This window comes from Leptinotarsa decemlineata, unplaced genomic scaffold, assembly GCF_025532065.1.
Source record: "Leptinotarsa decemlineata unplaced genomic scaffold, Ldec_3_MD MMD2_tig00000199_RagTag_RagTag, whole genome shotgun sequence".
Taxonomy (NCBI): domain Eukaryota; kingdom Metazoa; phylum Arthropoda; class Insecta; order Coleoptera; family Chrysomelidae; genus Leptinotarsa; species Leptinotarsa decemlineata.
The window spans coordinates 18,596,298-18,611,432 of NW_027412544.1; the positions used below are offsets into that span (position 1 = coordinate 18,596,298).

At 35.4% G+C, this 15,135-nt stretch overlaps 1 protein-coding gene across 1 annotated transcript; it reads left to right on the plus strand.

The window, feature by feature from the left end:
• The first annotated feature begins 2,770 nt into the window (after positions 1–2,770).
• On the plus strand, positions 2,771–11,871 carry LOC141481490 (uncharacterized). The gene is made up of 3 exons (XM_074173120.1): positions 2,771–2,983; positions 3,548–3,616; positions 11,149–11,871. The coding sequence occupies exons 2-3, from the start codon at positions 3,607–3,609 to the stop codon at positions 11,766–11,768; spliced, it is 630 nt and encodes a 209-aa protein (XP_074029221.1). The 5' UTR covers positions 2,771–2,983; positions 3,548–3,606; the 3' UTR covers positions 11,769–11,871.
• The last annotated feature ends 3,264 nt before the right edge of the window (positions 11,872–15,135 follow it).

Here is a 15,135-nt window from a genome sequence, read left to right on the forward strand (position 1 = left end):
ATAAACTCTAATTCAAATTAGTTGGATTTTATTTACATCATTCTGTTAGGATATTCAAATTAATATCAAGACAGAACAAAGTACACAAAGAATGTTTACAGATCTCAATTAACCGATGAGCATCTTAAATCTCTTTTGATAATTGGTACAAGTAAAATTGATCCACAACTACAAAGTATTATCGGTGGAAAATCACAATTACATAAATCTCATTAGTATTTTTGTTTTACTGTGATTCATTTCAATTATTTGTTAGTTATTAATATGCTCAAACTTAGATACTTAAGTTTTCTTTGTCATCATTTCTGTCGTTAAGTTTTACCTTGCAAGTAAATAAAACCGAGTAATTATCATTCTGTATTTTCTTCTTCAACTTATCACAGCAATAGTAACAACAATTAGGTAATCATTGGCTGTTGCGGGCCAGATTGATGACAGTAAATCATTGGCTGTCGCGGGCCGGATTGATGACACTGGCGGGCCGGATTTGGCCCGCGGGCCGTAGTTTTGAGACCCCTGGTCTAGAGGATGACAGCACGACCAGCTGTCGAAAGCGCTCGCAGATAATTAAACAGAAGTTATAGAGCTTCAAATCTTTTTTGTAACTTATATCAATAGTAAAATACTCAAAATGAAGGAAAATTAGGTGCATCATCCAAAAAAAAATTATATATATATATATATATATATATATATATATATATATATATATATATATATATATATATATATATATATATATATATTTGATTGATGCAACTAATTTTCCTTTATTTTGAGTATTTCAATATTGAATTCTACAAAAAGGATTTGAAGCTTTATATCTTCTATTAATTATCTGCGAGCGCTTTCGACAGTTGGTAGTATTGTCATCTTATATATATATATATATATATATACGTTGGTGGTTTGATTTTCATGGAATTATTTTCCAGCAGCTTGACTGCATTAACCTGCATATATATATATATATATATATATATATATATATATATATATATATATATATATATATATATATATATATATATATATATATATACAGTAACTAGAAATATGGTTCGGTGCTTTAAAATCACCACAATTGGCCTTATTGAGTGATGCAACCCTATGGTTGCCAACTGCGGTAAAATAATGACATTTGACAATTTTACATTTGCTAATGAATAAATAACCCATCTTTTTGAGTTCCTTCTGCATTTTTGATATATATATATGTATATATATATATATATATATATATATATATATATATATATATATATATATATATATATATATATACTTCAATATTGAATTTTACAAAAAGGATTTGAAGCTTTATATCTTCTATTGATTATCTGCGAGCGCTTTCGACAGTTGGTAGTACTGTCATCTTCTTGGCCTCCTCAAACTGTAGTTTGAGGAGGGCCCTCCTCCTATGTTCGATATTAACAGAAGTTAACATCGAACATAGCACTCATGAAAGTGACAAACCATAGACACGTGTTGCGGGCTTTTGACATATCATCAGTATGGTGCAGCCAAGTTTAAGGATGGGCAACACTTGGTTACCAAAAGCTAGAAATACAAATGCACGGAGCCACCAGCAGGAGCCAACCGCACATTTGTAGTTTCAGTTGATAGATCTTGTGTTAAAAAAAAAATTATCAAAATCACCACGGAGGCAGTTATAGCTATATGCGTGACATCCGGGTCCAGGAAATTATACAAATATGAAAGTTATTGAGTGTCTTGATATAGAAACAGAAGTTAATATCGGACATAGCACTCATGAAAGTGGCAAACCATAGACACGTGATTTTGATAGTTTTCTTGTAAACACAAGATCTATCAACTGAAACCACAAATGTGCGGTTGGCTCCTGCTGGTGGCTCCGTGCATTTGTATTTCTATCTTTTGGGAACCAAGTGTTGCCCATCCTTACACTTGGCTGTACCATACTGATGATGGGCCAAAAGCCCAAAACACGTGTCTATGCTTTGCCACTTTCTTGAGTGCTATGTCCTATATTAACTTCTGTATGTTATTGGCGCTTGTTTTCTAAGAACATTTGACCAGCTCATTGGAACATATTATTTTAAATATGATAATCAGTGCTGTCATGTTGCCAATTGAAAGTACTAATGACAACACAATACAATGGCTGCACCAACAATCTTTCAAGATCTGCATTGGCTGATTTTAGCGATACCTAGCGCCCTGAAAAAAATCCTTGTCGTAGTTTGGTCTAGGCGATCTAAGTGTGTTATCTGGATCACAGCATAATATGTTAACTATGCTGTGTCTGGATCTGGACTTCCTCTTCGATCACGACAGAGGACGGTTCTGCCGGTAACGATCACTCTCAAAGAAGACACGTGGTTTTTGTGGTCGGAATTGAGCCCAAAAGAAGTAAGCTAAAAATAAAGTGTAATTTGAAGTGAAGCTACCTTTGAATAAATAAGTGAAATATGAGAGGACTGGCGGACTCTGACGCCAGTAACCAGGCTGGATGACGACGAATTCGACGAGATCTTCAGTTCTATAAAATATATGAACAGGTATTTGTGTTATTTTTATTCAAAGGTCTCTCGAGAAGGAGACTATTAGTGAAAAAATAATGTTTTTGTTGAAAGAAAAAGCCAATGAAAAACTTAGGAGGTAGCATTGCATCAAGCAAGACCGTTGCGTCCCCGGACGAAGCTTCTGTTCACTATGAACAGGAGGAGCCTGGCCAAATGTTCTCGAATGAAAAGCAACGGCCATAGAAATTAAAAAGAGAGAGAGAGAAAAGTGCGCTAACTGTCTATCCCACCGACGTCGATGGTCTATCCCGATTCCCGATTCAATTTATTGTGATAGTTATTAGTAAATATGTATATCAGAAATCAGAAAAGCTAGCGTATATACGTTTTAGTGGGCAAGCGTTTAAGCGAAAAATGAATATTGAAATTTGAATAGACCATAAATGAAAAAGTAATAAAATAATCAAGTGACCAAGGTGAGCAACACTGAAATTATTTTCAAAGGAACGTGAAACTAAATACTTTTATAACTATATATAAAAATAGAAGATCATCTTTTTGTCATAGATTTCTATATAAGGCCTTGTTGGTGTACAGATGATCGCATTTCAATACTGCCCCTCAGGAACTTGATCACTTTTGTGAAATATATTTGAATCCAAGATTATCTCTGAAATTTATAATCTTATTTCCTAACCCAGGTTTTGTGAATATGTAAGCACCTATTTCATTAGTTAGTAGATACTCCATTCACATTCTCACCCGACTTCTTCCTCCAATAAATATTTTTTCAAATTGATATGATAACATGATGGGATTCTTAAAAACATTTTTTGCCCCTTGATTATCAGTTTGTAGTTTTTATTTCCGGTCCCGTCATTCCCATGTTATTATACATTAATAACTATTTGTTGTATTGTTTTTTTATTGAAATTGTTAATATATATAAAAAAGAAAGTAATACAAATGAAAAAACAACAAAAATTAACTGGTTCTTCAGGGCGATTTGATTGATTCCAGTAGAGCATTTGCTTTTTCAGCTGTAGGAAAACCCAGAAAAATCTGCAGCACCACATCATCTGAAGATCTTGATCTGCCAATGTCCTCTTGTAGGGTGCCTCCAGAGGCTCCAATAAATTCAAGATATTGCCGGAATATTTAGTGTTATGACTATCTTCAAACTTAAACCAGTCGACTTCGTCTTTGACCAATGCACTATAATGACCAGATTCAATGCCAGAACCACAGTGAACAATGACTGCATGAAGATTATAATAGTGATCTGCTAGATTGAAGTGTTTATCTATTTCGAACCTTTAACCTTGGTTAAAGACGTATTCACCTTTAGAAAAGAATATTCTGAATATGAGTGATAATCAGTGTTTCCCTTTTCTATTGTTTTGCAATTATTGATATCACATATTTACGTAACATTTTTTGAGATTTTCACAAAACACTATAGATACAGTAGCCTCTTCAGCTTCTATGATAATATCACAATTTCAAATTTGGTATTTAGGTTACTATATACTTATTAGGGCCGGTTTTTCAATCACCAGATAGGACTTGATTTGATGTTAGAGTCACATTTAAATACTTGATAGAGGTTTTTTATTAGCTATTGAGGACTTTGCTGACAGTCATTTGAAAAACCGTCCTAATAATTCGCTTAACTTACAGGAGTCAATCCACTAGATAAATGAAAGGAATAACTGAAATTATTTAAATTGAAAGGGTTATATTTTTATGAGTGACTAATTTTTGGGAAAGGAAGTTTTGGCTTTCTACCACTCCATCTTGATACAAAAAAAGTGGGAATCTTCCAAAGAAAATTGGAAAAAAATTGATTGCTTCCTTCCTTTCTTTGGAAGATTCCCACATTTTTTGTATCAAGATGGAGTAGTAGAAAACCAAAAAATTTCTTTCCCAAAAACTGAAATTCTATTATGGGGGTGGTCTGAAAAGTTTCCGACCTCAACATGAAGATAGCAGCACATATTTAAATTTAGGCATGAGAAAGCTGTCCGCGCTTTGGGTGCCGCGTTTGCTCACGTTAGACCAAAAACGCGTTCAAAAAACATTTCCAACGCTCTGTTGGAGTTTTGGCGCCGATTAATTACTGTAGATGAAACTTGAATACACCATTATACCCTCAAAACAAAAATACAATCCAAACAGTGGACTGCAAAGGAAGAACCGGACCCAAAAAAAAGTAAAAACTGCTTTTTCTGCTGGAAAAGTAATGGTGACTGTTTTTTTGGGATAGTCATGGAGTTATTTCAATCAATTATCTTCTAATTATTACAGGTGCATACTACGCATCATTATTTGACAAGCTGAAGGCAGAACTTGCGGAAAAACCTCCATATTTGCAGAAAAATTAAATCCTCTTTCACCAAGACATTGCACCGTCTCACACATCAGCGGTTGCCATGGCGAAAATTCACGAATAGCGGTTGGCGAAAATCCACGAATAACGGTTTGCTTGACCATCCGCCTTACTCACCAGATCTAGTTCCAAGCGACTTCTCTTTGTTCCCTCATCTAAAAATTGCGCTCGGAGGACAGAGATTTTCGTTGAATGAACATTTATTCTGCAGAAAAAATTGCCGAGTACTATTTTGACGGGTTACATCGGGGCATCGCTGGGAGAAGTGTGTAGAGTTAAAAAGAGACTATGTTGAAAAATGAAAGAAAACTTCTGAAAAAATGTCTTGTATCTTTGTTGGGTCGGAAAGTTTTCAGACCACCCTTGTAGCTATTGAGGACTTGGCTGACAATTGAACAGTCTGTAACACACAAGTACACCTGCCCGGTGTATCGATATGTATCAAGGGTTCTTGAGTGACTCGAAGTTTGTTGAAATATAAGAATTGATGTGATATAAACTGTTCGAATGTATAATTTCCAAAAGTCAACTGACAATTATATTATACAAATTTTTAGACAAAAAACCAAATTTCAAATACAACATTCTTCCACTTTGTGTCTCAGTATAAAGTGACACAACTAACTGGAAAATGCTAAAATCCAAATCTTGTCACAATCGGGTATCTGTTACCAGTAGCAACATGAAAATTCTTGTTATCTTTTGGTTCTGTTTTTTTGGCTCCATAGACTCAAAACTCTTGATATTCTCTCTGAATATCTAGCTCTTCAGGTTTCCAATTACATATATCAGATTCAAAGTTGAAATCTCCGTTGGTTTGGATTTCAAGCGGATCTAATCTTTGAATGGGACTCATCAAAGTACCGGTTGAAGTCTTGACTTTGACGACACAAACTTTCCTATCTTTACTAGAAATAATTTCTTGCACTCTACCCAAAAGCCAATCAAGTCTTTCCAAATTCTCATTCTCAATAATGACGATTTCTTCTTTCTTTGATTTTCCTAAAGTTACGCTTTGTCACATGTAAAATTAATTGGCACAGGTATTCAAATTGAAATCTCTTCCTTAGGTTCAATCTCGCCTTCTAAATGTACCTCAGATGACGTCTCAATGATGTAGTATCTACTTCATCCAAACAAGGTGCTCCAGATGATTCATTACATTCGCTAATATATATCATTCAGGTACTTGATTGAGTACCTGAATTTACAGTTCACAATGCGCATGTGCCAATTTAAAAACCGTGAATTTTCAAGTATTCTAAATAATTGAGTTTGCAACCCTTCCTTGCATAGTGCAAAATTTCTGTATCGTTTAGATTCGGAAACTTGTGGTTGCATGCCAAGGAATGGTTTGAAAACGTCGAATCATTTTTTCCCAGTCTGAAGGAAAATTCATGTTCAGCATACCGTTTTAGGAAATTTCGTCCGCATTGTCCCACATGAACACTATTACACGCCGGACACTTAAGCTTATAAACTCCAGATTTTTCCAACTTGTCGACCTTATCTTTGGCATTGAAAAGAAAATGAGATAACCTGGCATGTGGTCTGAATGCTACTTCCACATTGTTTTTTCTGAAGAAACCTGCGATAATTTCTGTTCTTTTTCCAAAATATGTTAGCGTTACCCATTTCTTGATTTCTGGTTGTTTGACCAGAGGATATATTAATCTGCAAGTGAAGTTCCGGCTTTGTTTCCTGACTAACTTCTGGATAGTATCTGCGTTGAAACCGTTATTATGACCTATCTGTGTAATTGTATCAATTTCCCTAGCTAGAAAGGAATAATGCTGCTACGAATTAGTCCACGTGTACTGAAGAATTGGCGGTTCGTATTGGATAATTTTTACTAACTGAGTTTTATGATTGGCTGAAGAGTCATCAAATTAAATTTGAAGTCATGTTACGGTGACTAATAGAATGTGAGGATGGTTAGAAGAGCCGTGTTGTCAATGTTCAGTTCAGGAACTGCTCGCGATTTGAGTGTTGAAATTCGATTTTGGTGAAGTTATAATTACTTAAAATTTTTGTTATTTGTTTGAAATGTGGCGTCCTTGGACAAGTACTAATAGTAATAACGAGTGTGATAACATCGCAGACTTTTTCCTGTGTAGTGATTCCAATAGCGCTGGTGAACAATGCGAAAAAGAGATACCAGTGAATAAGATTCGGATGCATTTGAATATTGAAACACAGAGAGTATGTTTCAATGTATATAAGAATCTACATATCAAGTTTGGTTTCGAGGGGAGAAAAGTATTATAAGCAACATCAGATTTGACCGAAATTATTTTTTCTCAACTGTACGTAAAATAGGCAAAAACAAACCTTATGAACGCGAGACGCGATTTGATGCGGGATTACAAAAACCTTTAGATGTTCACCTAATAAAATCATAAAAAAAACAATATACGAATGTTACAAAAGCAATGAGATTCCTACAATTGATATCATAAGGAAGATATTGAATACTTCCGGCCATAACGAGAGCTGCTGTGACAAAACTCTTCAGAATTGGATTAAGAAACTAGGATTTAGATTTGAAATAATAAACAAACGTCAATAGTTATGGAAAGCAGAAGAATAGTGGAATTGCGTAACAAATACTTAGAAAAAATAACTAAATATAGACAAGAACAACGGCAAATTTTCTATTTGGACGAAACTTGGTATGACACACACGACACAGTTACTAAAGGGTGCCTGCAAACAAAGGAACGCGACTAATCATTGTGCATTGCGGAGGAAGAAAAGGATGGAATCCGAATTCTTTGAAATTATGTGGAAAAAACTTGAGGACTGCAATGCTGACTATCATAAGAACATGGAAGCTGATATTTTTGAGGAATGGTTTGAAAACACATTGATCCCAAATTTGGATGCGAATAGTGTAATAGTTCTTGACAACGCTTCCTATCATTCGCGACCGCCCATCAAAGTACCGAATGAAAATTCGAAGAAAGATTAAATACAAAGTTTTTTAAGGATTATAAATTTGTATTTTGAAGATAACTATACCAAAAACCAACTACTTAAAGTTTTACTGACAAAAACATTTGAAAAAGTGTATGCCCTTGAGATTATCGCTGAAAAGTATGGACACACCATATTGAGACTTCCCCCTATTTTTGTGTTTTCAATCCCATCGACTTGATTTGGTGAAAATTGAAACAAAGCATCAGACGTAAAAATAATTTTCCAAAATTTGATAAGAAGGTGATAGAGCTAGTTAAAGAAGAAGTATCTAATATTACTGAAGAAGACTGGCAGAAAAGGATTAAAAAAGTTATTTTAGTTGAAAAAGACTATATGGAGATAGGACACTTTCATATCAATGGTGGAAATAAATTCATAATTGATTTAAATGACGACAGTGATAGTGAAACGGAGAATATGGAAGAGGAATTATCAGAAGCTTTCGAAGAAAGTTAGTGAAGTGTTTTTGAAGCGATCTATTGTATATATATATATATATATATATATATATATATATATATATATATATATATATATATATATATATATTATATATATATATATATATATATGAGTAAGTAGTAAGGTTAGGTTAGGTCACAAGTGAGTGGGTCTATTCGACCCTCCACCGCAACCCGCAAGGGTTTATTGTGGTTCACATCTATGCAAGTCCGAGCAAGTAGTATTCAGAAGTATTTTCAATCACCACTCTGTTATTTGAATCCCTACTTTCCCACTCATCTCCCACTAGATACTCGTTGGGACAACAAAAGGATTTTTTCGAATTCTTGGAATTCTTGTTGAATACTCTTCGTGAGCAGGAAAATAGCAGAATCAATACTCCTGACCGCTCTGTATTGAATGATTCCGTACAGTCTATCTCGTTTTGTGTTTGTAGATCTCTTGCTGGAATCCTCACTAGTTTGCTTTCTAGTAAATGTTGAAGAGGTATCAAAAACATATGTGAATTTCTGTAATTTCAACTAGCGTTTTCTAATATGACTAATAACCAGTCCGTGCAAAGCTTATTGTTAGATCATCTGAAAATGGAACTTTTAACATTTGATGATCGACTGTATTGCCAAACATGCGCCAAACTAACTGACTTTTATAAGAAAACAAGTATAGCTGAGGCACCAGTCAATCGAATAATAACACTGATGATCTTCAAATATGACTCAACCTCTGACGGAAGCACCAAATTCTTACGAAGGTTCGAAATAAATAGTCGTGTCACGAAATGTTCCGGCGATGTATTGAATTTATTGGAGCCTCTGGAAACAAACTCATTCAATAAACTCCGTATATAATAAAATGTCCGTATAGGACGAAACTGCAGTAATGTGAGTTACAAATAAAAGTGGTTGAAACATAGAAAGTTTCATTTCTCTTTTCTTCATTATGTTTTCCTACTACGTAGTAACGGCTACATCCATCAATTTACCCTACATTTTGTTTTATGAAAGAGAGGACATTGGCAGATCAAGATCTTCACATGATGTGGTGCTGCAGGTTTTTCCGGGTTTTCCTGCAGCTGAAAAAGTAAATGCGCCACTAGAATCAATGAAGTCGCCTTGGAGCGCCAATTAATTTTTATTGTTTTATAATTTCATAATTAGTATTGAAAAGTTATTTACAAAATAGAAATATTATATAAGAGCATCATAATGCTTTGTGTGCTGTTTCAATTTTTCAAGCGCTCTCAAATTCTTGAAAACTCTATCCAAAAATTTTCGCAATTTTTCACCCGATTCCTTTCCAATCATTTCCAAATCGAATTAAGATTTCACGTGATTGTGTACCAACAGCCTTTTATTGTCATATCGCTCCTGTTAGATCTTCCACGCCACTGCATAATTGTCGGCATAGTCCAGTCATTATAGTAAGTTCACCTCGGAATTCGAGATACCCAGCTGTAAGTCTGTAAATACTTGTATATTGACACCCTAAAAGTTGTCTCAAAACCTACATATGGTAGGGTGTAAGCAACTATTAAATTTCAAGGTCAAAGGTCACAAAAATCAGTTTTTTGCGCTTTTTTGGAAATATCTCATTTCCTATGGGTTTTTTGCTATTTGTATTTATTATCAATATTGTAGAATACAAAATTCTCTACAAATTTTGTTTAAAAAATTTTATTATCGTAATGACCAAACTTAACGAATTGAAGTTTGAATTACTACCTCATGCATCCTATTCGCCAGTTTTAGTCCCCTCGGATTATTTTCTGTTCCCAAACTTAAAAAATGGCTCAGCGAAGACGGCAGTTAATGGCTATTTTGAGAAGCAAGACAGTTCTTATTATAAAAACGGTATCGAACTTATTGGACGTCGCTGGGAAAAGTGTATAGAGTTGCATGAAGATTATGTTGAATTTTTTTTGTTCGGCCAGATACTTCGGGGACCACCCTCGTATTTATGAACTTGGAAAGTATTTTTGGGTGACCAGCAGAACGGAAGTGTACTCTTATAACACAAGTTATTCCAATAATTCGATTAAATTCATTGTTATCTTCAAGGCCATCCTCACCAACAGTAAGTTTTAATCATTTCTTATTAGTCAGTGGGCTATGCTTGAAGATTGGCAGTAAACAAATCTAAAGAAATGAACTTCAAACGTTCAAGCTAGTCTCGAATATACCTACACAGTAGGTTGAATGGGCTGACGCCTATCAGAAAGCAACTACTTCCCTGGCTAATACCACGAAGGGCGTTGGATTATATCCGACAGGCGTCAGTGCAGGAATCTTCACAGAAAATTTCCTGCATATACAACTGGCAATACAACTGAAAGAGTCGACCTTCAATTTTGGAACGGGCACACTTGCAGACCGGTTTCGGGCTCATTAGCCACTTATCAGTGCAATATAGTGGTCATCATCGACCTATGGATTAAATTTTCTGTGAAGATTCCTGCACTGACGCTTGTCGGCTATAATCCAACGCCCTTCGTGGTGTTAGCCAGGGGAGTAGTTGTTTTCTGATAGGCGTCAGTCCATTCAACCTACTGTGTAGGTATATTCGAAACTGGCTTAAACGTTTAAAGTACATTTCTTTATATTTTAATCTTTTTGTCAATTTTCAAAAAAAATTGCCATCATATAACTTTTTGTAACGTTTCCTTTGAGATGATATTGGAATAACTTTTGTTATAAGAACACACTTCAGTTCTGCTGCCACCCAAAGATACCTTCCAAGTTTTGTTTCCAACTAGTCAGCAAAGACTGTCCTTCAATTGTATATATGAAATTTATTTATTTCTTTATTTTATAGATATTTGCTTTTGGCACTTTTTCAACACTGAATTGAGAATGGTCGACCATGGAACGTCCACTGAAAAATTACTAACAGATGATCCTATAATGTTAATCCACAGGAAGAGTGAACTTATTTCCAATTTTGATCAGAGTATTAGAAAAGAAAATGAGATTGAATATCACAATTTGGAAGAAGAATCTACAGAATCTAACAAGCAGTATAATAAAATAAAAACGCACATAGAATTGAAAGCTTTGCAAAACAAAAATTCCAAATTGCTGAAGAAGCGTTTAACAATACACAGGAATATTCAATGCAATAAAATTTTATTGAAAGAGAGACTGAGAGAATTATCAATTTTGAATTTGGCCTCGAAAGAAACTTCAGAAAAAGAACTTTCCCTTCAAAATCAAAAGGAACTTCTTTCCAGAGTCTTTTCAGCAAATCAGCTCAAAGTCTTATGCGGTAAAAAAACCCATTGGTCCAATGACGACATGGCAGTTGCATATATTATAAGACATTTAGGAAACGAGCGTTGTTATGGCTACTTGATGAAAAACATGAACTTTCCATTACCAGCTCCTTCTAGTCTTAGACGTTGGATCACTCTAAGAAAGGGCTCAGAAAACAAGTGATGTTTTTTGTGAAGTACATATATAAGTTACTTTAAAAGTGAAACATAATATGAAAAATAAAAAGGTATTTATTTAATAGAATTAAATAATTTTTCCAGAGCAACTTGGACTATATTTTGTTATATGAAAGTCTGTGTGTATGTGTGAGTGTGGGCGAACGAATGTGTTTATATGTACCTGAATCGATTATACAACATCCATTACAGGACGGAAAGACTATAACACTTCCTTTCATCAAATGTGTTCTCAATAAAATCTGTATAATATTGAGGCGACGAAATTTTGAAACCATGAAAATTATGAAAAATATGCACTATTGTCTGAAGATAATATAACGTAAATACTACATGAAATATACTTTTTTGAAATTTATGAATTATCCTGTAATTCAAAAATCACGTATCAATAGATACTATTTGAAAAGAACTAGTTAAAAGTTATCGTCATGAAAAAACTCAAGGGTCAGTCAATAACAAAATCTTCAATCCGTTTCCCAAAGTCTGCAGTTCATTATGCACTTCAAACAATTTCTAAATGACTATTCGGTTTAGGACCATTGAATGAAAGTAATTTTTTGTGAAGGAAATCAAACTTTCAGTTGACCTTCTTCGGGTATTTTCACCTTCCACAATCTGAAAAATATGAAAATGTAATGGAGAGATGTATAAAATGATAAGTTACTGCATAAATACAAAGTATTTTTGATAAAGGAAAACGTTCTTGTCGCATTTAATAATTTTGCCTATCAAAAACTTATTATAAACATACTTACTGTTTCACAGACTAAAATTTGTCACCGTTTCCAGAATTGGAAAAATCTAAGTACTTATATCAGCAGTTTTTCTTTGCTGATTCTCTTAGAAAATCTGTTTTGCCGTTAACCAGCTGTCGCACCCCTACGAACGACAACCCTTAGAAGTCGATACTTGTGCGAGCTAAGAATTAACGAGGTCTTACATTTTAAAGTGTGATTCCTAACACGCGTTGGACGATAGCAAGTGAAAATCGACCGTTCAGACTGGGGCTTGAACCACCGACCAACACGGCAGTTAATTCGAGTGAGTGAACAAAGCACCCACGTTGAACCGCTTGGCTCCTTTGACATATATCGAGGAAGTTTAGAAATGAAGATAATCAGCAAAGAAAAACCACTTGTTAGATTCAGATAATATTTAATATCATTCTGCATAGATTGCATGCCATTGTTGACCTATTCTTAAACAGTGAAGTTCGAGATGTACTTACTGAGTTGAACTTCAAAACGATGAGCAGTCACAGTCCGTCGCGCATTTATTATATGTACTGCTCTTGGTGGAATCAAAAGTGCCAAGTCATTTGAACACCTCCCGTGAAATTATTTTTAAAAGAGAGACAAATCTCCAACCTTCCTTTGATGTTCCAGACTATCAACCTTGCAAGTGATGTTCGAGTCTCCAATCAGGCGAATGGCTTTTTTCTGGATGGAATACAGTAGCGTCAGGGTATGCTAACGGGTGGAGCTCCATACATGTGAACACTACCCCATTGAAGGTCTGATCTGAGCTTTATAAAGCATCAAAAGTTGATGAGGTGTGTACAGTTTTCTGGTTCGGAACAGTGTTCCATGCTTTTGATTGTGCCAAGACATATAGGTGTCCATTTCAACCCCCCAACAAACTTATCGAAGCAGAAAGCGGAATTGTCTGTTCTGACATTATTTTATCCGGTTCGGAGACATTTATCTTTTTGGAGAAAATCGATGCCTAGGTTTTTCGTGGCATTGAATTGAACCTGGTTACTTTCATCCCAATTGGAAATCACCTCTAGATCATAATTGAGATATGCAACCTCCTGCTGCCGGTGAAGATGTGCATCTTCAGCCGATGTGGAATCCAAAATGAATGACGAGACAAGTGTGCAATATATTGTATTTTTGTTTTTTTTTCCAATAACTCGTTGATATACAATAAAAAGAGGGTTGGAGACAATATGGATCCCTGGGAAACACCAGCGTTGATGGTAAAAGTATTCGAGAGATATTCATCGACGGTCACTTGCAGGGACGGTTCGTTCAGGAATCTGAAGATCCACACACAAAAATGATCCGACAAGCCATAGTATCGAAGTTTGGTCAGCAAACCCTCATGCCACACACGGTCAAAGGCCTTAGAAATATCAAGCTCAACAGCTCTTGACTCTCCGTATTACTCGATTGGGTTATTCCAAATCTTTGTTTCCGAAAGCAGTATTGATCGCTCAAGATATTGCAGCCTTCCAACAGTTTTAAGGATTTGGTGGTTTATAGCTTTCTCCATGATTTTTTATATCACTGATAACAAAGCGACTGGTCTATAGTTGTTTGGACGACTTTTTCTTGCCCTTTTTGGGAATAGGCTGAACTCGAGCAATTTTCCGAAAAGAAAGAAAAACCCCTTCTTTGTAGGACAGGTTGAAAAGTCTGCAAAATACTGGTGCGAATTCATTGGGTTACTTTTAAGTACGATGGTGGGCACGTCATCAGAACCTCATCCCCCCACCACTATGACGTATTAATTGCTTTTTTTGGTTGTTGTTTAGTGAAGTCAAGGCGATGTGACCTTGAAGTGTCTGGTGAGCGGTCCTTCTTCACCAGTTTGGACGGTACCCATCGTGACAGAGAGCGTACACGTCTGCACTCCGTGAAGTTTCAACAACCACTGTTTGCTTGTATCGCCTTCTGTCAACACATCGAGTTGGAATTGGTGGTGGTGGTGGGGGAGCGCCTATGTTCGACGCATCGAGTTGGCTTCGACCTTGATCTACATCACACCCTTAACGTACGTCACAAGGTAATAAGGATAAGGCGACTTTGAGGTAGTGTTTTGGGTTTGACTTTGAATGACTTTCATTCACACTTTATATTTTCACAGCTATTTCGAACAATGTTCAAAGTCGCATAACCTTGGGGGTTGACCTTGAGATTTTTAGTCTGTCTCGGTCACATTAACATTGAAATCCTCTACATACGTCACATGATGCCGACAAGGTGACTTTGAAGAAGTCTTTTGAGTTCGACGTTGAACGAGCTTTATCTACTTCACACCCTTGAACTATGTCAGAAGGTGATACGGTCAATGTAACTTTGAGATAATGTTTTGGATTTAACCTTGAATGACCTTCATTCATTTCTCATATTTTCACAACCTTCATTGATTCATGTGGTTATTTTGACTTCGAAATGACCTCTACATACATCACATGATGTCGACAAGGTGACTTTGAAGAAGTGTTTTGAATTCAAACTTGAATAACCTTCACCTACGTCACACTGAGAGTAGTGCGACGTACCACGACCACAATCGAATCATATAAAAGAAGAGTTGTGATCGTGAACGTCGTCATTCAGTAC